The sequence below is a fragment of the Rhinolophus hipposideros genome (assembly GCF_964194185.1).
Source record: "Rhinolophus hipposideros genome assembly, chromosome: 12".
Taxonomy (NCBI): Eukaryota; Metazoa; Chordata; class Mammalia; order Chiroptera; family Rhinolophidae; genus Rhinolophus; species Rhinolophus hipposideros.
In genome coordinates, this window is record NC_138058.1 from 34,609,528 (window position 1) to 34,633,925 (window position 24,398).

At 40.2% G+C, this 24,398-nt stretch overlaps 1 protein-coding gene across 5 annotated transcripts in view; it reads left to right on the forward strand.

Annotated features, from left to right (window-relative positions):
* The window catches only part of BCL11A (BCL11 transcription factor A), a gene marked incomplete at its 5' end in the record, with an annotated part of 100,012 nt that overhangs the window by 5,437 nt on the left and 70,177 nt on the right, over nt 1-24,398 (forward strand). For all 5 annotated transcript variants that reach the window (XM_081068453.1, XM_081068454.1, XM_081068455.1 and 2 more), the window contains one exon: nt 2,583-2,912. In XM_081068453.1, coding sequence (XP_080924579.1) covers nt 2,583-2,912 — 330 coding nt within the window. The remainder of the gene's footprint in view (nt 1-2,582; nt 2,913-24,398) is intronic.

Here is a 24,398-nt window from a genome sequence, read left to right on the forward strand (position 1 = left end):
GAGAAAAAAAAACGTCAATGCAAATCAGTAGACTACACCAAGAGAACTGTATTCTCATATTTTCTTTGTGCCCCACTTCGTCTGATTGTTAATAATATAGCGACAATAATAAGAACAGGCTTTGGAATTTCTCTGAACATCACTAGCCAAATGTTTTGCAGGGAGCCCGATGTTAAACGTATTTCATACATTAGGATATAATTCTTGTTAATTAGCAATAATTTACGTTAAGAGCATAGAAAATGTTGAGGTTACAGGTTTTATATCTGTACATTTGATCATCTTGTTATTTTCAAGAACTTTGCCTCCTATAAAATTAATTAGGTGAAATGTGGAGGTGTAATCAGCAACCTCTGAATTACCACTTCATTTCCTGGTTTTGATTATAAATCAGTTCAGTCACTACATTTAGAAGACCTTAACCAAGTCTGTTTTGTACCGCATTACCTTTAACTATTTGATACCTAGGAGAATATTTCCATTTGTTCCTAAATAATATTTACACTTTAAGAAATGTGTCAGGCCTTGGGAATAAAAAAACGAATCTTAACGGAGTTTTTTTTTAAAATGTTTTTTCCAAAGGGTCTTTGTACTACTAACTTTAGTAAAATAAAATATTTATTCTTAGTCTTTCTTCAGTCTGTAAACCTCAACTTGTAGTTAATGCTGAAAAACAACAACAAAACTACATTTGTTAATGTGTACCTTAAATCCTTAATTCAAATAGCAGGGATCTTGGAGAATGACTTCCTTATTCAGTTCTTCATTGGGTCAAAATGAAAGCAAATGTAGGATAAAAATGACACAGAGGCATAATGCACAAGCACTTCTGTTTGTCTTTTATTTGAAAAGTATGCATGTGTAGTCTCTATTTACCTTTTGGTCAGTGTGTTGGGCAAAGAAACATAAGTGCTTACCTTGCTGTCTTTATTAGTAGGAATATAACCTTCATATTCCTGTGGTGACCTTATGTTAAATTAGGAGGAGGACCAGAGGCTAGAAATTATGACATGTCCTACTTGAGCACAGGTGCAGCTAGGCAGGGCTCTCTCAATATTATTTCACCCAGCACATCTGGGAGTTACTCCAGATCTTCCCCCTCAATATTCAACCTGGGTAGGGTTGAAATAAATTTAACCTGAGTTCACTGGATTTTTGCACTTTATCAAAATCTGTTCCAATATTCTACACTCAAATTAAAATCTATTTTTTGATTCTCTGTGGCTTTAAGTTCATTAAATGTGAAATTGGCAGCTTGCTAAAGAAGGTCAGACTGATTAACTGTTTAAGACATACATTTTCTGCTTCAGTTTTATTAACTGGCAGCATCCTGGATGTGTTGTGTATTTTGTGATTTTTTTTTTTTTCCTAGAGTAAGCATGAGGTTTCAGGAGCAGAGACTTACCAACTCTTTTTTCCCCTTTGGAAGGTCAAAAAATGATAGAAGCTGTTCAAATAGGTGCTGAAGTATTTTGGTGCAAAGTTATAAAAAGGAAACAGGAATGAAAGACGTACCTACCTTGTTATACCATCCGCTGGTGATTATGTGTGCAGAAATAGTTCCATAATGAAGCGTTTTAGAGCTCATTCAGAAAATTAGTCAACTTTGACAACATTAGGCAAAGTATTTCAAGTCTAAAGAAAGGACTTCTCAGCCTTGTTCTGAAATGCGGCGTTTTGCTTGACCATTCTGATTTTTATGTGATGGGGGCCACCAAGTGCAAACATGTTTGGAATATTTTAGGGTTTCTTTCTTCAGAATGAAAAAATGACTAATTGGCTTATTTTCTTAAGTACTCAAAAGTATCCCATTTAGCTAATGTGTCTGAGAAGAATTGCCAGTGAATTTGGTATTTCTTTGATTTTGTGGCACTGCTGAGATTGAGATCAGAAAGGTTTTTGGCAGTGTGAATTATGCTGCGTTATGATTATTATTTAGATCTGTTTCACAGGTGAATGCAGTCGTTTTCTTATTACGGCAGTGTAAATGTGCACATTTTCTGTGTGATGTAGTAGCTTTCTAATTTATGAAGCTATGTCTCTATTCTTAGGAGTATATACATTCACACACAAAGGGTGTGTATGTTTATTCACCTCTCCTTTTATTCTTTGGCACAATAGACAACTTAGTCTATAGGAAAAAAGAAACTTGGTTTCAATCCATGTTTTCATCAAGTTTTTCGATGAGGGTAGTTATTATTTAAGTTTTCTTTATGCCTTCTGCATTAACTATTTAATAGTCACATTCTTCCCAAACTCACAAACCAGATACATTTGTTGTTGTTGTTGTTGTTGTGTGTGTGTGTGTGTGTGTGTGTGTGTGTGTGTCTGGAATTATGCAAGTCAGACAGTTTTCTTTAAATATATGATGATTTGCCTCATTGATAAATTTGCTTGCTTGTTGACCACCTCCACAGCCTTGTACATTTTAGGCGCTCACGTTTTATGGGTGTTATATGGAGGAGTCTAGAAACACTTTATATAATGTGGTGGGGTGGGGTGGGATTAAAAATGAATGTATTTCCCCCTTTTCTCTCCTTTCTGGCACTCTAATAATTGTGCTTTTGTTTCTCCAACCACAGCCGAACCTCTTGAAGCCATTCTTACAGATGATGAACCAGACCATGGCCCTTTGGGAGCTCCAGAAGGGGACCATGACCTCCTCACGTGTGGGCAGTGCCAGATGAACTTCCCATTGGGGGACATTCTTATTTTTATCGAGCACAAACGGAAACAATGCAATGGCAGCCTCTGCTTAGAAAAAGCTGTGGATAAGCCACCTTCCCCTTCACCAATCGAGATGAAAAAAGCATCCAATCCTGTGGAGGTTGGCATCCAGGTCACGCCAGAGGATGACGATTGTTTATCAACGTCATCTAGAGGAATTTGCCCCAAACAGGAACACATAGCAGGTAAATGAGAAGCAAGGAGAAAAGCTGTTTGCATGTTTTCTTTTCATTTGCAGAGGCGCTGTAGCCAAGCACTAAGGAATGGTGAAGTGCTTTCTGTATTTCTCCATGTGACTGTCCATGACAGCCCTGTAATGTTAAAATAATCATTCCTATTACTTACATCCAGAACACAAAAAAATAAATATTTCCACTTCACTGAGTCAGCAGTAGGTGCAATAGGTACACACACCTGATACCTTCTCTCTGGGTCTCCAGATTCTGAATTTCTTCCCTTTTTTCTTCCCTTCTTATTTTTAAGTGTTCAATCTTATTACACCTAGCCCAATTTCCAGTGTCCATTTCTAGCCTTGGGGACAATTCAGAGGCAAAGTAGCCATATAGACATTTGTAGTTTGGCCAATGACCTGTTTGAGTCAGGCCTCCCTAGGGGTTCAGTTAGTTCTCAGGGCTTCCATGAAGTGGGCTGGGCTGCAGGGTGTTTTGAGAGGGTGGAAAGAGTTAACTGAGCTTCAGGGCTAGCCTTGGATCCATATTGGCTGTCAGCCCGTATGGGGCTGTAATTAAACACAGCCCCGTGGTGGGATGACACCGTGACCTTGACTTTAAGATGCCATTTTCGACTGGCCAGGCCAGAGTAGAGAGGGCAGTTGCTGAAGCGCACAGACATGCTTACTCGAAAAGTTTAAGGGCATGTTGGAAATTTCAAAAGGTTGGTTTGACAGGAACGGCTGCTCCCTGCAGCCTGCCTCCTCAGCTAAATGATAAATGCTTCTCTGTGCTCTCTCTTGTCTCTGATGTGGTTTTGACAGATGTATCTTGATTTTGTTTGTGGTTTACACAACCACATGTCACCCTTACAAATGTCCAGTCCAGACTTCCACTGTTTCTGCTATAACACAATGTAAAAATTCTCTTGGAAAAGTACATACAATACATTCAACAGCTCTCCTTCCTTTGGTTAATTTTAGCAGAGAGGTAGCTAGGTGTGTGGGTTTCTCAGCCACACGAGGGAAAAGGAATTAACGGCTAACAGGGACTTAAATCCCTACTCTTAGTGATAAACAGCAACACTATATAGTGGCCTTTAAAACGTATTTTTTAACGAAACAACAGTGATTTAACATGTAAGACAAAGTGAATGCAGATTCTATGGTGACAAAAACAGTATGCCTGTTGTGGATCACTTTCCTCTATTTTTCTCTGCTCCCTCCCCCTAAGGCAGAAGATTTGTTCAGTTTTAGGCAAGGTGGTGCATATAATCAATTGATTCACTGGAAGTTGTCTCTCTGACCTAGTTTGACCACAGAGTTGAACTGTAGTAGGTCAGTGGTCCGGAGAGGATTAAATGTCGTATTATTTCTCCTCAACCCCCCTCTGGAATTTGATCATTAAAATCAAATGTGGCATTTTCTTTCCTTTTTAAAAAATGCTTCCTGCAGTAGCACTCAGATACTTCTCCTTTAGTGCAGTGAGAAATCTGCTCCCAGGGATGCTGCATTTACAAAATATTTTTCTTGAATCCACCACATTTCGCTTATGTGACATGTAGGTTAAGATTTTATCTCCACCCCGTTACCCCACCCCCCAGTAGGATATGGGAATGGCCATTTCCATGTACTGTCTTGTGACTGGAAGGAAAATGAACAGAAGTGTAAGGCATGATTAATGAAGCAGGAGCAAGCGGAAGGGGATTTGTCGTCTTCAGAGATCCAAAGCCTTTCTAAATCACCAAATATGGAGTAACACTTGCGTGATGTAACATCGTATTTACATATTGAGCTGCTCGTTTAAAAGACAAAACACAGTGTCTGTCAAGCAAGAATTAAAACCACACTTCTTACTGAGGTCCCAGATAGGTTATTCAGTCTCAGATTAAGCAGCTCAAAAATTCTGTGCTTCTGTACTTAGAGGAGGTATCTAAAAGCTGGGGGAAAGGCCCTATAGGAAAGGCCTTTTACTGTTACAGTTGTGAATCTATGTAGGGGAAGAAACGATATTTTCCTTACCTTTCTGGTTGTATATTATTGTTATGTTTTTAAAGAACGAGCACAATAACAGAGTCCAGAGAAGCCAAAACCAAAAGACAACTTTAAAATGTTTTATAGGGCTAATACAAAATAATTCATTGAAGTGAAAAGCTATCTATGATATTCAGTGGGTGCACAAATGCTGCGACTCAGGTGAGGTAAACCTTGCATGCACGAATAATTGCAAAGCCTTGAATCCTTTCATTGTGTTTAATCACCTATTCCCACCCTGGAATTGGCTGTACATAAATAGCATGGTCACATCTCAAAGCGAGATGTCAGTAACTAGCATCATGACTTCTCATAATTCATAGTAATGAATTAAGAGTTTCCTATGGTGAAATTAACATTCTACCATGGCACATAAATTAAGATGCCCTGGCCCTCAGGTGCCTCTGAAGTCAAGTTCTGGAAGACGGCTGTGTACTCCCAGCCCATTTCTCTCAAGCACGTCTTCACAATTCCAAGTCTGCTTTTTTTTTTATGGTGAGGAGGGAAACAATAAGAGTAATCATTCAGTGGATATTTGAATCGTGTCACAAAAAGAAAGGAGAAGCAGTGCTCTGTATTAAGAAAGAGATATATTGATGAATCTCTAGAAGAATATGTTTGGCAACCACATAAAAGGTAGTCATTTAAGTGTGCTGTGTAGGAAAGGCTTTATTAAAGTGGTGTAAGTTGGATTCGAGCTCACTGTGCTCTGTGCCATTTTACAGGCAGGAAGCAGGAATGAAACAGAGACAGATCTTCCTGAGATAAATAAAGCTTAGAATTTGGGGCTTTCAGATAGGAGAATGAGGTAGAGTTCTTTAAATATTTAGTAAAATGGTATGCATTTTGACTGTATATAGGCTTCTCAATAGTGAGTATTTCTGAGAAAGGATAATTTTTACCTGGCGAATAGAGGGGTATGTATGTGTTAACTAGACACATATACGTGGATCAGGTTGCTTTCTTCATTTTATTCCAATAGTCAAAATGTATGACTGACCCATTGAGACCATTGAAATAGTATTAATTTAACTGGAAATGAGCAGGTTATACTGTGCGGGGCCCAGTCCATCAATTTGTATGTCAGATATCCACCATCAGCAGCCTTTGACTGGCAGTCAGGGCTTTTAATAGGGGTTTGGTTTTGTTTTCTAGTCTCATATTTTATGATGGGAACATATTCATTGGAGATTAGTGAATATAAAACTGCTATTCACTTATAGAAAAGTCCACAAAATATTATCCCACAGTATCAGATTTGAGGTTTTGGCTTATTGCACATAGAAATGTTTAAATTAGGATCGGGCTATCATAAAGTTAGCTTTTTGAGAGAATGGGAGAAAATATAACAAGTTCTGTAAAATGAAGTAAAGTCTACTGCTATTGATATGTAACATTTTTTTCCTCAAAATCATGAACATAGACATTTTATATCAGGGTATTTGAAAATGATTTGCCTAGACGATACACCTCATATCTAAATAATAGTATGTAAGACAGATATTCTAATGAAGGTAGAAATACTAATTCAAAATCGAAATACATTAACATGTTACTTAAAGGTAAATCAAGTATAACATACTTATGCTTTTCAGAATTTAGAAAATCAACTTGCCTTTTCTCTTTGTACCCATTCTGATTCTTCCCTAGCTCAGACTGATCTGGAGGATGGTATTTGTATACTTTACAGTGTAATTGTAAATGAGACTAAATTATCGTATCTTATTATGACTACTTATTTTTCATTTTTCTTTATTTGTGTGATTCTGAATAAAAACTACTGACTGCTGAAGTGAATTTTTAGCATGACAGCTAAACAACAACAACAACAACAACAACAACAAGAGCCCAGTATACTGATTAACATTTTATTTGCCTTCAGAATCCAGAGTCTAGAGAATATTGTTTACTAATAAATACCTGGGATTTTCATTGGGAGCCTGTATTTGTGAGGCCACTACCCAAAGAGCCATGTCCATGAGACTGGGAGTCCTATATACAAGCTATATTTGTAAATAAGACAGAGAAAGGTTGTGAACTGGCAGCTTGGATGTTTTGTCAAAGTGCAATGTCAGAGAAACTCTTTCTAAGACAAATTGTAAATAGAACTGTCACAGTGATTGCATGATTGAGCCGCAGAAGTGTCTTACAATTGTTGGCATTGTCAGAGGACTTTTGAAAGCTTAATTAAACACAGTGGCCCACATGGCTGCTAAATTTACTTCGGAAAGCCAAAAAGAAAAAAAAAAAATCTGAAATGTGGAAGATCCCCTAAATCCTAAGTTCTTCAGACATTACCTTTCTGGTGACACAGAAAAGATGCATTGTGCATTTCCCTAGTTGTCTTTTATAAATAATAGTTTTGAGAATAGGGCCACGTGATATGAAGATCATCCTGTGTGTGATGTGGCGATTGTGTTAGTTTTTCTGTCTCCTGCTGTTACAGACAGTTAATGTAAAAATGGCCTTTTATTGGAAACACAAATATGTATTCACTTCAAGAACAGGAGCAGAGGGAGAAAGTTTCCCTCCCATTCTCTGTGTTTATTCTGTGAAAGCCTAAAAAAACAGTGCTGTAATTTCTTAAATCACCCCATTCCTTGTTGTGTTGCAAGTTGTGCCTTTTACTTTAAAGGATCTGAAATCTGTTTTGCACACCTTTCTCCTAGAGAATGTGGCATTTAATTGTGGAGCTGCCCATGGGCTGGAAAATGCAAGTGGGTGTAGAAACATGCAGGCGATGTCAGGACAGCGAACCTTAAGCTCAGGGAAGAGGCGAGTTAGATGCATATTAATGGCATATTTTAGAGTCCTGGAAAATCATTAATGTCACACTGCAGCATCAATGTACTTTGGCTAATGTGAGAGGACTAAATTGGAGTACATAACAAACATGCAAATTTTAGGGAAGCATTTTTCAGAAATTCATGATTTTTTAGTGAAAGTGTTTAATAAAGGAGAAGACATGAATGGTGGCTTCCCACATTAGTCAGTGAGAAAAAAAAAGTAAGTTTGGCTTTCCTTTGGGGGAATATCTGAAATTTAACCAAAGGAGCACAGTGAGGGAGATGCACCGGGATTGTGTCATTTGATGTTAATTTAATCTACTTTAGTTGGCCTGTTCACTCCCTTTATTGCTCAAAGAAATCATTTGACAAAATTTACCCCAAGCCGAAGTCTGTTTTTACATACAGTAGTACCAGCTTTGTGCAATAAAAAGCACTTAGCATCAAGCTGGACCCAGCCTGGCACCTTGCCACTTTTTTAGCAAGAGATTTAATCACCAAGGATCTTTAGTACCTTTCTGCTTGTTCAGATTTCATTTAGGTCATGGTTATGTCAGCAGTGTTGTTATTACAAGGATTAAAAAAAATTTTTTAACTTAGTGCCCATTTTTAACATTACCTCAAACCAAGCAGGTTTTTATTTTACGTGTCAATTTGGAAGGACATTAATAAAGTTCATAAAATATGTTCAGAGTATATAATTTAATGGATAATGACTAGTATTTTTATTTGTAATACAAATACAAAATTGGCCGTTGTAGCCCTCCCTCCTCTGTTCTTTCCTCCTACCTTCAGGTGCTTCTCCCCTTTACTTCCAGGGTACAGAGCTCTGGCCAGTATCAGTAAATTTACCTTTGTAATTTGCCATGTAGTTTTTACAACAATGACCTAATTAATTTGAGCATGAACCATATTATTGCTACTAGAGTCATTTTCTGTCACAAACTTAATTTCCAGGAAATGTAACCTGACGAATAAGAATGCTTTAGCTCTCCACATGTGCTCCTAGAGACCAGAGGCAGATTTAAAATAATAATAATCAGAAAATGCCAGCATTATTAAAGCCAGTATGTTTGGTGCCAAACTCAATTGGAAGCCAGTAAACATCAGACTGTATTTCTAATCAGTTTTAGAATGTAACGCAGTCCATATTGGGTTCACTGGAATTTGTCTCCCTGCTTTTTTACTGGCCAGCTGCACTCCCTATGCATTTTTAAAACATTTCAGCAAAGGCTTTTGCTGTTCTTAGCAGGGTTTCTAACTTGGGGTCTATTTCTGAGCTCATTCGTCATTCTGCGATGGCATTGAGTTAGGTTGGCAAGGGAAGGATTTGAGGCATGGGGGGTGGTGAGGTCACTTCTGACCCCAGCAGGGAATAGGTGAGCTTCATTTGCCTTTACAATAGGCACACAGTTACTGCACCTTGGAGGAGCTCTCAGGTGCCGCTCAGATGGGCGCATGTAAATGCCCTGTCAGATGCGGAGCTAGAATATTAATGCTTCTTCCACCACCGCACCGTAATAAAGCTGTACACAGCCAGCTTAATATGCAGCTAGTCTGGGGAATTGTGTAAACTTAGATAGCCCAGTGTGAAAGACAGCGATGTAAAAATGCTCGATATGCCACAGTTTCCATTCTTGTTCTGTGATCTATTGCAAAATGAAAACATCATCCTTTCCTCCTCTTGGAGTTGTCCCCCCAACTCTGCCACGTCCCAATCCACCACCAGAATTTTTTGCATGTGCTGGTATGGAGAAATGCAACATAATTTGTTTCATATGGTTAATTACAGGCGTTTGAATATTTAAAAATTTAAATAGTCACAGTTCCAGCTTTTCCTGTTAAAAGTATGTGATTTGAACAAAGAGAGTACAGTGTAAATATTTGTGGTGATTTGCAACACCCCTCTTACTCCATTAAACACACATACACGCGCACGCGCACACACACACACACACATTCAGTTTAAATCTAGTGCCGACTTGAAGAACTTCTGTACCTTCATATGTATTTTTTTCTTAAGCAACTCTCAACTGGAACTCCATTAAAATATTTTACCATTATTTTTGAGTCCACTGTTGCTTCAGGTTTTAAAGAGGATTTTTATAATGTGTTCATTTAACAGAATCAACAGCTGTCAGAACCAGTTGTGGTAAATCCTCAAAACATACAAAGAAAAATACACACGTTTCCTGAAACAAAACACTTGGAAAAATAAGCTGCCAAGAACTGGTGAATGAGAAGTTTGCAGAAAGGGAACCGGAGTGTTTCATCTCTGGGTTCACCCTAGAGACTGATACGAGCGGATCTGATGCAATGCGGCTGGAAGGCTTACCTGTACAGGTTGCTGCTCTGAGCCACTGTGCTATGTACAAGGACGAGGCTCTCTCCCTCTTCTGCCCCCTTTATGATCTCTTTAGACAGATAAAAATACCAAATTCTTAGAGTGCTCAACAACAAATTATGTCCACTAAAGGTGAGATGATCAGGTTTAAATTTACTGGAAAAGAGGCGAGAAGGCGCCTTTGAACACCCTTTTCCAGATAGGGTTGGCAGCGTGTTACTCAGAAGTGAATCGGGCCGCCAGGGAATTCCCAGAGGGAACCTGGAGCAGGCATGTTGATGAAGGGGATACCTGGGGACCTTTGGCCACTCACAATGAGTTTCTGTTTGTATCTTCACTCTTGTTAGCATTGGTGATGAACAATTACACCTACAATTTGATCTTAGTTTTAGATAGAGGTGAGTCCACTGATTAAAAACTCCCATTAAAATGAAGAATGGAATTATTGTGAAACCTGCAAAGGTGCTTTCAAAAAGAACACAGGTGCTGTTGTGTTTCCCCCCCTTTTCTATTTTCTTTTTGAACTTTCTAAAAAACACAAGTTAGCCCTCTGCTAAGCATCAGGGCATTTAAATTTATATTCATCAGTTGTTCATTTTCTTGACATGTAATGATGCATAAAAAAAGCTGCAAAAAAAAAAGTCACATCTGTTAATTTTTAGGGAAATAAGGTGTAGGTAGCTGGGATCCTTACCTTAGCTGGAGCATAATGCACTACATGCCACGTCTGATCTTTTACATTTTAAATAATGGAGTTTTTCTTTGGGGGGAAAAAATCTCAAGTATTTCTTTATATTGACTCGGGATACCACGATTTCATGATTTATTTACATTTAGGGGGCAGCTCACAATGAGCCATTTACTGCTCATTTTAGCTGCCCCCTCCCAAGTCTTTGAGTTCACAGTTAAAACAATGCATTTACCAGTGTTAAAATTTAAATCTCATGATTTTCTCTCCCCTGCTTCATCTCATCCTAAGATTAAAAAACAAAAAATTTATTCTTTTACATTTAAAAGTGAACATTGGCTACTGAAGAATGATTTAAAGACTGAGAAAAATTTTAATAATAAATCGTAACCTTCTCATGTTATGTTTTTGTTATGTTAAGGGGAAAAATCAATAAGGAAAAATTTAATTCTGATAAAGATACTCTTGGATCTTTGAAAACAACTGCTGTCCTTTTAACTAAAACATTTGAGCAGCTTCAAAGACTATGTATTTCTTCTGATCTTGGAGCTGTGTGACTGGTAGCAAGAAAGAAAAAAAAATCTTATTCTACATACAAGTGGATTGCTTAACAAGTCTGCACAGACACGTACTTGTTTGTACAATAGAGATAAAAATTCCTGTATAAAAATAATTCAGCTGCTGACAGCAGGCATTGTTGTTGGACCTGTCTTTTGTGCTTGTCCCAGCTCTGGGCCCCCTCCCCCTCTATCTGCTTGGGGCAGCTTGCTGCCTGCAGACTCCTGACCAGAAGTTAATTGCTATATATTAAATATATAGGTATTGTATCGAAAGAGGAATATCTTCAGCCTTCCTATATGCATTCCACTCTACTTTCTGATGTGACTGCAGCATTGCCAGCAGGGGGGTGGCAGGCAAACGCTCTAATAGGGAAAATGACTTGAATGCAGTTAGGGGAAATTTGGCCTTCAAGTCCCATTTGCTCTGCAGTGTAGCATCGGTTTCTAAACTTTTGTTTTTAATCTAATTCTGATTTACTCTGTCACATCCCATATCAACCCTCATTGAACTCTACTCATGTAGAGTAACATTAGTGTCAAACGGAATTGGTCAGGACCGCGGACCTGTGGCTCATACAGATGGTTGTGGATGTGGGTTACATGCAGCTCTGCGTCCTGTTCTTCCTAATAAATGGTACAACGTGGCATGTTTCTGAGCAGGGCCCAGGGATCAGAAAGTCAGGGAATCAGCGATAGTACCTGAAGTTGTCTCCCTTCTCGCTCCTCCTCTTTCCCACTTCCTTGATATACCTGCATTTCAGGTAAGATCAACTCGAGGAAAACAGCTGAGATTGAGGGTGAAGGTTTGAAGGATGGCAGAGCGAAGTCAGTGGAATATTTTCAATAGGGTTCAAATGCAGTCACCAAGCAGAGAGCCCTTTGGGCCCCTGCAGCTGAGCAGTAAGCACAGCCACGTGGTCCTTTCAAAGCTGTTATTCTTAGTCTGACTTGTACACTAGCAGAGATAGGACTTGGATATACTTTGGTGCTTTCACCTGGGTTGGGTGTTCGGCATGGGGGAAGGAGAGGCCTTCACTGGGAATTCTTTCACTAGAATTTCTTAACTGGCACGAGGTTAGTAAGGTGTGTGTTAGCATTCAAGGGGCTGGTTAGATTCTTCTCCAGACTGGAAACTGGAAACATGAAAACCCCAATTTCCACAATACTCTCTAATAACTGGGCTGGGTGAGGTGGTGGTGGTGGGTGGACACCACAACTTTCTGAAAGTCAGCTGATGTCTGCATGATCCGAACCTCTTGGATTAAATGCTGCCAAGTGCAGGTTGGGGGAACCCCCAGGAAGATAAATGCCCCAACGACAGGATTTTCACTCCTCAGAAGTAAACCAGATCTGGCTCCTCTGCCTCATAGACTCTCCTTTCTTGCTCTTTTCCCTTTGGAAGCAGAAACTTCTAAAATGAATGCCACTCCAAGCCGATGAAAAAGCTGTTTTTGTACCATAGTGGATGTTTACACAGGAGACTCAACTTGAGGGGGAAAAGGCTTTTTGGGAGGGTGGTGGGACTCCTGTTAATCTGTTTTGTTGGAGGACTGTGCAGTATTGCCTATGAGCAACTCTGGGCTGTTTTTGATAAATTACCATGTTTAGAGATAGGTTTGGCTCTTAAGGGCTTAGTTTTATGAACAAAGTCCGTAACGATGTTTGCTGCCTCTGTTTGTCTCAGCCCCTTCGGCTTCACTAGAAGCTCAATGTTTAGTTTAAGCTCAGTCTGGAAGATATAACAATTTTGCATTAAAAAAATGAGGAAATCATAGGAAGAAAAACCCTTTGCTTTTTGGATGAATCTTACTGATAATTTGCTAAAGCTCATTTGAATTTTAAGCACTTCTTTAATCTTCAAAGGCTAAATTGCTTTATGAATATGCATGGTGTGGGCAGACTTCAGTTCATTACCTAGTTGTAAATTCTAATGACCATTAGGTCCTTCCAGTAATTGCGAATTGTTTTGCATTTTTGATTGGCCTATTAACATGTACATTCGGTGCACATCAGGCTGGCCTGTCAGCCTGCTGAAGGAGAAAAAAAAGGTGAAAATTGTTTATAGCACCAAGATTCTTAGATTTTCAATCTTGCAAAATTGATGATGTAAAAAAATTAAAGCAGTGTTTTTTCTTCTCAAGATTGAAAGTTCACCAAGAGATTTGACATATTTAATTTACATGATGACTTTGCACTCCTTCATTAATGCAATTTGCATATGAAGCTGTTGTTAATCACTTTTGATCATGTTTTGTGTATTAGCTGCCTCAGTGGCTCTCCTCCTCGGATGCCCCAGTAGAAAGGAGCAAAATGATGCATCTTTTTGCCAAGCTTCCTTTAGTGAATTGAGGAATTAGAAGTCTAACCTTGAGTAATTACATATGTTTTATCCATTTTTCTTTTAATGTTAAGTACATTTGTGGAAGTGTTGGCTGGAGATCCTTCTTATTTGGGGAGAAGACTGTAAAATTTAAGTGTGTGATTGAGGCACATCCAGCTATGTACAGAAATATGTATTGCCTGCCCCTGTTCCCCCATGAAAGTTGTCGGGCAGTTTTATTGTTAGCAGTTTGATGGCAGGGAGACTTGACTATTCTAGTGTATTAAGACATCAGACTCCTTTGGAAGAGACACGGCTACAAACTACAGACCTTTCTAACAATGTGTTGGATTTCTTCTTTAAATGTACGGCTGGTACCTACATGTCTTGGGCCTGGGTTTGGCTGACTTCTTTATCTCTTAGTTCAAGTAAGTTTTCCTGTGGTCTTGTTCAGCTTCTGCTCTCAAGCTGCTCTCTCTCTGTGTCCTTTCATAGTCACTAAAATAAATCGTGGTCTCCGGGCTCCGGGTGCCTTCCTCAAGGTATACAAGTGCCCTGGTTGTGAAAACAAGGTGCTAACTAACGGTTTCCGATTTTTGAGAGCCTGTGATTTTGCTGTTTGCCTTTGCTGTGGAATCGCCTGTGCTGTATTATTGATGTTCATCTTTGGTTTATGAGTTTGTCACTGGTGAACAAGCAGAATCAGAACACTGAAACTGATATTCTGATTAAAAGGAATGTGTAATGAAAGAAAATAAATTGTGATGGAAAATGAACAGTGTGTAAGAAACATAACTACAATTTTAACCTCCGAGGGACCCTAGCACTGCCCTACCGTGACTTCCATCCATACCATGCTAAAAGCATGCTTCAGTTCAAAGTTGTTAATATTCAGCTGGGAAACAGTATCCAGAACACAAATAAATTATTAAGTGCATGAACTTTTTAGGCAGTAAGATGAACTGATGGGGTCCATCTGTGAGATCCAGGGGCTTTTTATTTGTGTGTGTCGAGCGATTCTGCCCTCTCCGACTTCACAGCCTTTGGTCTCCGGCCAACTGCATGCATAATTGATTCCACACGCACTATCATTTTCTTGATGTAATTGCTTTACTAAGATATGATGAAATCTAATGGATAATTTGCTATTTGAAAATGGGCAAAAAAAGGTTCATACTTTTTATTGGGAGGAGGGCAGTAGACAAGGGGGTGTTCAGATGACCTGGTATGTAAGAAAACAAAACGAAACAAAAAAGGCAAAACTAACTCATGGACGCTGCTTCAATCGCGTTGGTTGTGGATAGGAAGGTCTTTATGACATATGGAAGCCAGTGTATAATAAATCTCTCTCCTTCTATCTCATAGCACCCCCCTTCATTCCTTCTCTCTCTGTCTCTCCCCCAAACTTTACAAGACAGGGATCCTAACAAGGTAAAAAGTAAACAATTTAGTCATCACAAGCCTTATTATTCAGTCTATCCAGGAGTTTTGCCATGTAGGTTTATTTAACTTCCAGGAATGTAAACACTGACACAGCCCTAGAAGCAGCAAGAAAGATTACAGTATTAGAGTTAAAAACCGTGAGCATGGAGTAGCTGTGCTTTATACTCAGCTACAATAACACTTTACATTGAAACATAATGGTAAGTCAAAACCGACTGGAAACTTCTGCTTATATGGAGTACAAATTTCATTCTAATAGATTGGCATAATCTAGTGTACCCAGAGTAGATTTTCATATAATGGAGAAACTGCATCAATGTCAAGTACACAAATAATTCGACAGGAAGTAAATGAAAAGTATTAGAAGTTCTTAAGTCACCATTAAATTTTGTTGCTGGGACAATCTCATTTGCTCCTTCAAAAATCATGTGTGGCTTTGCATAAGTCTTTTAAAAATGTATTTTAAGGGAATTTACGGACGTTGAAACATTGTTTTAATCCAAACCAGTTCATGCTTTAAATGTACCTTAAAAAAAATTGTACTGTTTTTTTCAAAGTATTTAAAGGGAGTGGAGGGGTAGAAAGCATATAAAGCGAATCCATCTCACTGTGGCAAACTGTTTTTCAAGTAAAGTCATAATAATGAACAACACATGATCTGAAATTCGATCAGCAAACATATACTTATGCCAAGGAATTTTCTTTCTTTCTTTCTTTCTTTTTTTTTTTCTTTGCCATTCACATACCAAATTTCTGTAAATCAGTAAACCGGGCAGAGAGTAACTCTTGTAAGAGGGAGACCAAATCCTAACACATAGGATGGCACAGCTAAGCTGTCTTTTGGAAGAAACATTAATATCACCACCACTAACAACAACAAAAAAACCTTTTTCCAAAATTGGAAATGACAGAATCGTTTTTAAAGGCAAAAAAAAAAAAAAAAAAAAAGCAAAAAACAAAACAAAACAAAACACACACACACACACACTCACACACACACACAAACACACGAAACTACCCCACCTTCCTGGTGCTCAAAACTTCAAACTATTAATAGACCACCAGTGAGATAGACTGTCTTTGTGCCTTGAAATGCAAAATGAGGGAAATAATTAGCAGAGGAACAAAATTCTCAAAATTTGAAGAACTTTTGTGATTACTGGGGGTACAGTGAAAAGAAAATGCAAATTTCTTCCTGATCTTAATTAGATTCAATTGTGCTGTGGGTGTGTTGGATTTGGGGGGAGTGGAGGGGGTAGGGAGTGCTGGGGATGAAGCAAAGGGCTGAGTGATGTGGAGACAGGTTCGCTGGGGCCTGGTGATATGGCAAGAAGAAAGAAAGGCAGCTTCCAGTGCTGGTGCAGTAAGGTGTGAGGGGGCCCAGAATCCTGAGCCCTTAATGTAGCTGGGCTCATTTCCCTCTGGGTGTAAGGGATTTAATTTGGTGTGCACTGAAATAAGAGCTCAGGCTTCCTAAGGAAGGGGAAGCAGCCTGTGGGTAACTTTTCCCCAGCACATGGGAAAACGGTCTGCTCTGTCTGTGCACTCCGGCCCTCAGTCTCAAGGTGGGTGCACTGAGCCCCCAACCCCAGGGCACTGCCACCCTGACCCCCCACAAACATGCTCTTTAGAGTTCAGTGGTGGTGGTTGGCCAGAGCCCTGCCAAAGTATGTGTAGCAAGTTTCACTGGCTGGATTTCCTCTTGAGTGAAATAATAAAAGCCCTGGCCAAGGCTTATGAATCTATTTTTGTTTCATTAATATTATTTATTATGTATTTTATTAATATTTTTAGGAGGGACTGTGCTCTCATTTGACCACTTGTAGTAATAATTAATACATTCCGTGCTGGTTATAAAAAGTGTACTTGCATTTAATTGCAAGTCAGGATAAATTAATGGATATGATTTAAAACAAAACTCACTTAAAATATTCTTGCAGGGAGCAAAGGAGGGGGCAGCCCCTGTATTTAATTTATTTTCTGGGTGAGTGTCCGCTGTGAGAGGGTCGACAGGATTGTGTGGGTCTAACGGGATTCGTGTACGTGTCCGAGGGATGTGGGGGCACAAAGGGGGAGGAGGAAAACTTGAGCAGGAGGAGGGGAAGCTAGGAACTCCGTTCTTTTCTTTAATTTCTGAGGTTACAAGGGGAAGAAGGGGGGCTTAAGCAAAGTGGTCAAGTCCATCTGCTCCAGAGAAGGTGGTAAAGAAAAGAGGTTAGTGCAAAAGGGAAAGAGCACAAAGGGAAAATTGTACATTGGGAGCGCTGCTCTCCCGGCCGTGGTGTAGCCAGACTGGTTTAGCAGACAGAATGATAGATTGTTTTGTCAAGGGTCCCAGGGTGTGCCCTGAACTTGAAGCACTTTGTTTATCTTGAATAGAAAGGGAAAAGCACAGACATAATCGATGTCTAGTTTTTAGGAGCTAGAAAGAGGTAGGAGAACAGAGAAGAGTCGGGGAGGTGGGGGAGGTGCAGGCCCTTGGTTATGGCTGTCCATTAACAGATGAACTTGGCCGAGGGCCAAGCTTTAGATGAGAGTGTCAGGGCCCCAGTGCAGCCAAGCCTTTTCAGTGGGTTTTTTTTTCTTTCTTTTTTTCTTTCTTTTCTTTTCTTCTTTCTTTCTTTTCTTTCTTTCTTTCTTTCTTTCTTTCTTTCTTTCTTTCTTTCTTTCTTTCTTTCTTTCTTTCTTTCTTTCTTTCTTTCTTTCTTCTTTTTTCTTTTTTTCTTTCTTTCTTCTTTTCTTTTTTTTTAATACCTGCTGACTGTACATCAAATGCTCCCAGGTCTTTGGCTAAAGGCAAGAGAAAAAAAAAAACCACACAGCTCAATTTTTTCCCCTCTGAACCAGTTGAGGCCAGTCTTTTGGCTACGTGCACAGGTTCTATCATCTTTCCTGGCTTGCCATTGGGGAAAAAAAGAGTTGTGATAACGCCAGTAACCTGAGGGCCCAGGATCCGAAGGGTTTGGTGTGTGCAGGAGACCAGCGTGTGTGAGCGCATGCGCGAAGCTGGGGCGGGCATGGCGAGTGGGCCTGCGTGTGCATGTAGGAAATCGGTAGAAATGAAATTTTATTAATTTTTTTAATGGCTGAAGTTAAACTCCTTGTTGGAAAAGACCTGTGAACTAATCTGTTGGTGGCTGAGAAAGATAACACACAAACAAGGCTCAGGAGAGGCCATGGGTGGGGAAAAAGTGCTCTTGTTGGAAGCACAGCATTTCCTGTGCAGGGCTGATGGCAAACCCATGTGTCTGGGCTTGTTTTGTTCTCGTTTATATCGTCTTCTTTGGTCTGTTTGTGTGTTTTTTAGTTTGTTGTGACATTATGCATTCACTTATGAGGGTTGGCAAACAAGAGTCATCAGCCCAATAACTTCCTGACATTTTTAGCTCTTTGAATGTGCAGTCTTTGCCCTTTTGCCACAAGTGGCAAGGTAATTGAATTTCCCTGTTACTTACTGGCAGGAGCCATGTTCTGGTTCCCACCAGAGGGGCTGCTGGGGCTAGAGCTGGGTTCTTAGAATTCTACCTGGGGGACCCTGGGCCTGTCTAAAATGCAGTTCACACAATGAAATCCATTTTTTCCCCACCATAGACTTGAAAGGCAGCGTTGTGAACATCTATATACAATACAGTAAAATCGTGTTTACTCCCCCAGGCCGAAGCCTCAGAGCAAGGTGAATTTTTCTCTCTCCTTAATCTAATGGCAACTAGAAGCTGGTGCTCTAGAAGCTGGGAAAAGTTGGAGGCCGCTGGGCTCATCCCACAAACGAACGAAAAAAGTCAGTCAAGCCCTTAGATGCCATCTTCTCTCCCACCTCGGTGTCTTTGTAACCTGTGTGGTAAGGAAGGGAAGAAAGGCTGAAAGAGGGGAAATAGGCCCTTAAAAATGTTTATCTCTTTTTATCTCTTTTTTTTGTCCTCTTGAGCTTCTGTATGTAAAATAAAATGGTGAAGAAGTGCTGTCATTTCTAGCTGTGCGAGCTTGGGCAGATTTCTTCATCTCTCTGAGCTTCAATTTCCTCATCTGTAACATGGGGAGGGGGGAAGTCACAGGACCCACCTCGTAGATGTCATGAGTATTATAGGAGAAGGCTTGCCTGGCACTTGGTGAGCACTAGAGAAAAACCAGTTACTATTATGATGACTCACGGCTGGGAACTTTTTTCTCCTACCAGAACCGGGCTCCACATAGTTCCTCACTGTGTGTGGGTGAGCAGTTGGGATGAGAGGGGAGCAGGGCAGGGAGGGTTCTAAAGGGCTCAGAGCCTCTTTTTGCCTTAGGGTGGGCTCTTGTGGCAGCCTGTGGGGAGGCGTTCTTGGGTGGAGGCTGTTCAGTAGCCCTTGCAGGTCTGGTGAGGTAGGGTGACTTGGGGGGCTTCTTCCATTGGCAGTTCCCTCTGTGCTTAGCCTTTCTCCCTACAGACATGTGCTGTACCACCAGGAGAGTGTGCCTGGATGTGTGACTTAGTCACTCTAGGTTCAGATTCCTACTTTGCCACTGACTGGCTGGGAGAGTTTGGGCAAATCATTTAACCTCTGTGAAATGGAGACAACCTGAAGTATCTCCCTTGTAGGGTGGATACAAGGAGGAAATGAGAGAAAGCACCTAAACTCCTTGCTACACAGGATGTACTCCAAGAGTTGTTACTGCCATACCACGTATCCTATGTATCCTACGCATTGTTACCCCATTCCACAGCAATCCCAAATGGGAAGTCCTAATAGCCCCATTTGGTAGAGGAGAAAGTTGGGGTTCACCAAGGGTTAAATGACTTCCCTGAGGGTTCACAGTTATTAAGGATTCAATCCTTTGTCTTCCATTCATTACCCTTTGCCACCTCTACAAAAGGTTTGCAGCTTTCTGCACTGGGCTGGGCACCAGTGGGTGGGAAGCTCTGGTGCTGGACGGTTGGCCCTCCTATGGGTTCTGTGGTCAAGTGTTTTAATCTTCTGGGAAAGAGAGGAATGTTCCCATCTAGTCCCTGGGCGGCTGTCCTGGGCTTATTAGAGGAGCCTTGGAGCTGTTGGAAAGAGTTGCAATGTAAGGAATTCTGCTTTGCAAGTAGTCACTTCTCCATCTGTCTAGAGTGAGCCAGAAGTGGGGCCAGGGTCCTGTGAAGAAGAGGGAGGAATTTTACTATTTGTGTATGACTCGGTTATGAGAAAGCAAGTAGGCTGACCAAGAAAGCAAGCTAGGACTTTTAAGGGCTGGTGAAATCTGGCTTTCAGCAGTTCCGTTCTGTTGTCTCTCTCGCATTCGTTTCACTGGCCACACCTTTAAAGGAGGGGGAGAATCAGAATTAGACTGTGACAGAGAAAGTGTGTGAGTGTGAATGTATATGTGTGTGTGTGAGTGTGTGTGTAGGGAGCGCTGGGGATGATGGGTGCTGGGGGGTAATAATCTGCTTCAAGGAGGTTTTCATTTCTGGCCACACCAGCGCTGTGGTAAGGCAAGTCCGGAAGGCATGCGAGGAGACTTGAGGGAATATTTGAATGGAAACTACAGTCAACAACTCCATATGATCCACATGTGGCTTTCCCTGAGGCAAGTTTTCAACTGCATGGTGGCCTCCCCCAGTCACTCCACAGGCTGCTCTGACACCATTAATATTTGCTGAAGCAAGACCTGAGGTTCGTTGCAGAGGGATTACGTAATGTATTCCAAAACCAAATGTCAGTGTTTTCCTTTCATTACCCATTCTTCCGAATTGGCTGGGCCTCCATAGACCTCCACTTGTGTATCATTCCAGAGTCAGTTGGTAGTTACGAAGCACCTACTGTGTGCGAAGGCCTCATGGGGGAGCTGAAGAGTTGGCTTTAACACTGACAAGTGTTAGTTGTAAGCTCTGCTCACTCGATAAGCCCTTGTATTCCAACCAAGGGAGGTTGTTTAGATCCACCATCAAGAGGTTGTCACTGGCATGGATCTAGGACGTCTTCTGAGTTGAAGTGGGCGTGGAGGTGGCTGCTGAGAATACATGTGGGTAAAGAACTTGAAACCCTCCATTTCAATTTTTACTCTGCCCTGGGACTGACATTCTTGCTCTTTGCCCCTCGCCTCTTCCCCGGGCTCTCCACGATGTCTCTATGTATCCCAGGACAGGATTGCAGTGGTATTCCCTGATCGCTCCAGAAGAGAAATTCTGAGTCGTGTTTGCTGGGACTCCTAGACTGAAAAGCTGACATGATAAAAGGAATACCGTTGCTTTAGAGCTCCTATTCCCCCTACTCCCCCACCCCCCGTTTTCTCTCCATTCTCTTGAAAATCAGGCCAGCTCTCTGATGGTGGCCTTTTGTTTCTTTTTCTATTTTGGTTCTGCCTTCGTTAAGGTAAGCGCGATTTAATGTCCCAAGAGGCAGGCTGGTGACCCTTCAGGCCAAGTGCCTGGATGTGGCAAGGCTATAATAAATATTGAATGGTGAGAGCAATGGAAATTTAACAAAGCCATAACTGAGGAGACCACAGAGGGGCAGTGGACTGGTTAAGAGGCTGTTGGATGAGCTGGGTAGTATTTCTACTTCAACCTGATTGAAATGTCGGCTAAAAAATCAATGCTGTTGACTAGTGATAATTTACAACGTTCCCGGTGCTAAGTAGTTCCCCGCTTAAGAATGCGTTGGCTGGGCAGAGATTAGTGCAGGGAGTTGTGTGTGTCACAATGAATCAGACGCATTATAGGTCAGCCCTTTATTTGTTTCATCATGACTTTTACACAGTTGTCATGTAATTTATGGCTGCTTTCACGTTGTCAAACATTTTCATTGCATCTTCTCCTTTAACACACTCCTGACACGGACGCGCTGTCTTGGAAGGCTTGGTATTATTTCATAATCCGAGAGGAGGCCTATAAACCAACAAATTACACTATCTTCGGGCTAATCTAAATGCGCTGCAGATTAAAATCAGAGCTCATTTGTCCCTGATGCAAATTATTAAGTTCTAATTATAAATATCCATTTAATTACCCCATACATTTTTATTTTGCGGACCCTTTTGAGCATTGCTGTCTGCTACTGGGGGGGAGATGCATGGGAGACAATCTGCGGTAATTAATGTACACTTCCCAAATGGTAAAGGATAAACATATGCTGCTTTGTTTATCTTATTTATTGATTGATTAGATGTATAGAGACTTTGGCATCGGCACAATCCAAAGTTGAAATCCTTTTAAAAATGAAAACTATTTAAAAATCTTCTGGGAGGAAAAAGCAAAATACAGCCAACCAAGAGCTGTCTGCTAGAACACATCGTCCTAAAATGTAGGATTTTCACCAGATTCTGAAGTTGAGCCAATCTAGATTTTGCAGAAGATAAGGGTGAGAGAAACCATATCTGTTTTATACCTAGAATGTCAAATCATTTTTGGTAATAGAAAAAACTATAATGTTTAGTAAAAATGACATCCTTATTTCCAGCCCTGCTACCACTCTCTACTAGGAAATAACAGTATCTGCATGTATTAGGAAGACAATCTAATTGAGAGCCTTATGATCAACTGTTTGATTACCAAAGAGTAAAGTAAAAAATGAAAAGAACGATAAAATAAAAATTTGTAAAGGCCTTATAACTAGACTTTTACTCTTCCATGAAGGCAGTGGAAAAATTACCAACACTGATTTGGGAAGGAGGGAAAGGATTGAGGTCTTTTGGAATTTTTCTAGAACCACACTTTAACTTTTAATGATTGTGGAAAGACACTGGTCTGGGAACTATGTTCTGACTCTGAGCTGTGAAACCTTGGGTTCCCTTCATCTCTTGGCATTTTAGTTTCCTCATCTGTAAAATGGGTAGTTGGACCGGGTGGGTCTCTAAATGGTTCATATATGTTCTAGCATACTGGTGGGTCTCTAAGCTCTTGTCGTGTTCTAGCATGCTCTGAACACACAGGCAGGTGGATTGATTTCCTGCTTTTTTTGGAATCTAGTTATTGAATGGGGTTCACCTGCAAAGAGGACAGAATACTTTCTTGATTTGTTTCAAAGATAGAAGCTGTGGTGGTGATTAAAGTTTGGGCTCATGATCCCTCAGCAGAAAGAACAACTTTCAAATTGCTGGAAGCAAAACTGAAGCATGGTATAATGGAATGGTGACAATTCACAGAAGTTTCCAACCTTACAAGATTTCTCCATCTTCTAATTGTTGCAAGCTGTGGGTTTTTTTTTTTTTTTTTTTTTTTTTTTTTAAATAAACTCTAAGGAGTGTAGTGTGTATTTTCTCCAAGCTTGCTTTTTTGGGCAACTCTAGCTGTGTCAAAATAGAAATACGTTTGACAAAGAAATCAGTTGAATTCAAACAATCAGGTATTTTAAATTCAATTAACTGACTGAATTCAGTGATATTTTCCTTCTGCCTCCCCCAAAAGCTGGTTTCTCTGTATGGACACAGCCCACATATGCTGAGTTCTTGGAGTTACAAATTCTTGCTTGTTAAAGGCATCCGATGCAACATGTTTAGAAGAACTCTCCCTCTGTTAGTGTTGAAGACAGCATAAATTGAGGGAAAATGTTCTTTTTTTATTCATCATGTAGGTAAAAGCATATGGCCTGTTCTGGAACATGTGATCTTTGCTATCCATTTTTCTAAACTTGTTTACCATTGACTTTTAGCACGGATGTTTCCGTCTTCCACACGTCCAACAGATACCATTTATATGTGGCATTAAATTAGATAGAAAATGATGTTTTTAGAAGCAGACTGAAAAACAATGTTCAAAGTTATTCTTTGGATAATAATTATTTAAAACTTTCTTTTATTATCGCATGTGCTGAGAATGAGAGGGGAATAGCCCAGTTGTGAAATATGTGTTCCCTGTAGGACAGAGGCACTTTTGATCTACAGCTCAATAAAAAAGTAATTTATTTAAATTACTGCCTTTTTAATTTATAATGTTTTCGGGATTTTTATTAGGAGTGCTCTATTTGGGCACTGATAATCAGCTATTTCAGATTTTGCATGCTCTTTGTCTCTGGCAAAAGCAAAACAAACACAAAAAACCCCCACAAAAAACAAGTTTGGGGGGAGGAGGGAAAACAGGGAAAGGGAAAAAGTTTAGTCCTAAGCCAAACCAAAGGAAGATAACGAACAGACTGAATGAATGGCAGCCACCCAGAGGTACCACTTTCCCCTTCGGTTATTACCTGAAGAGAAAGCATGATAACATTCATGCCAAAAAGATAGGTGACAAAATATGTATTCAGATATGAAGTTTAGGATTTCATAGCCTGATAATCTCTCTTCTCCTCCTGCCCCTCATATGGTGCAGATGTTTCAGGCGTTGTATTGTTAATGTATGATAGGATTGCTGTTGCTAGGACAGGCTTGGCTCAC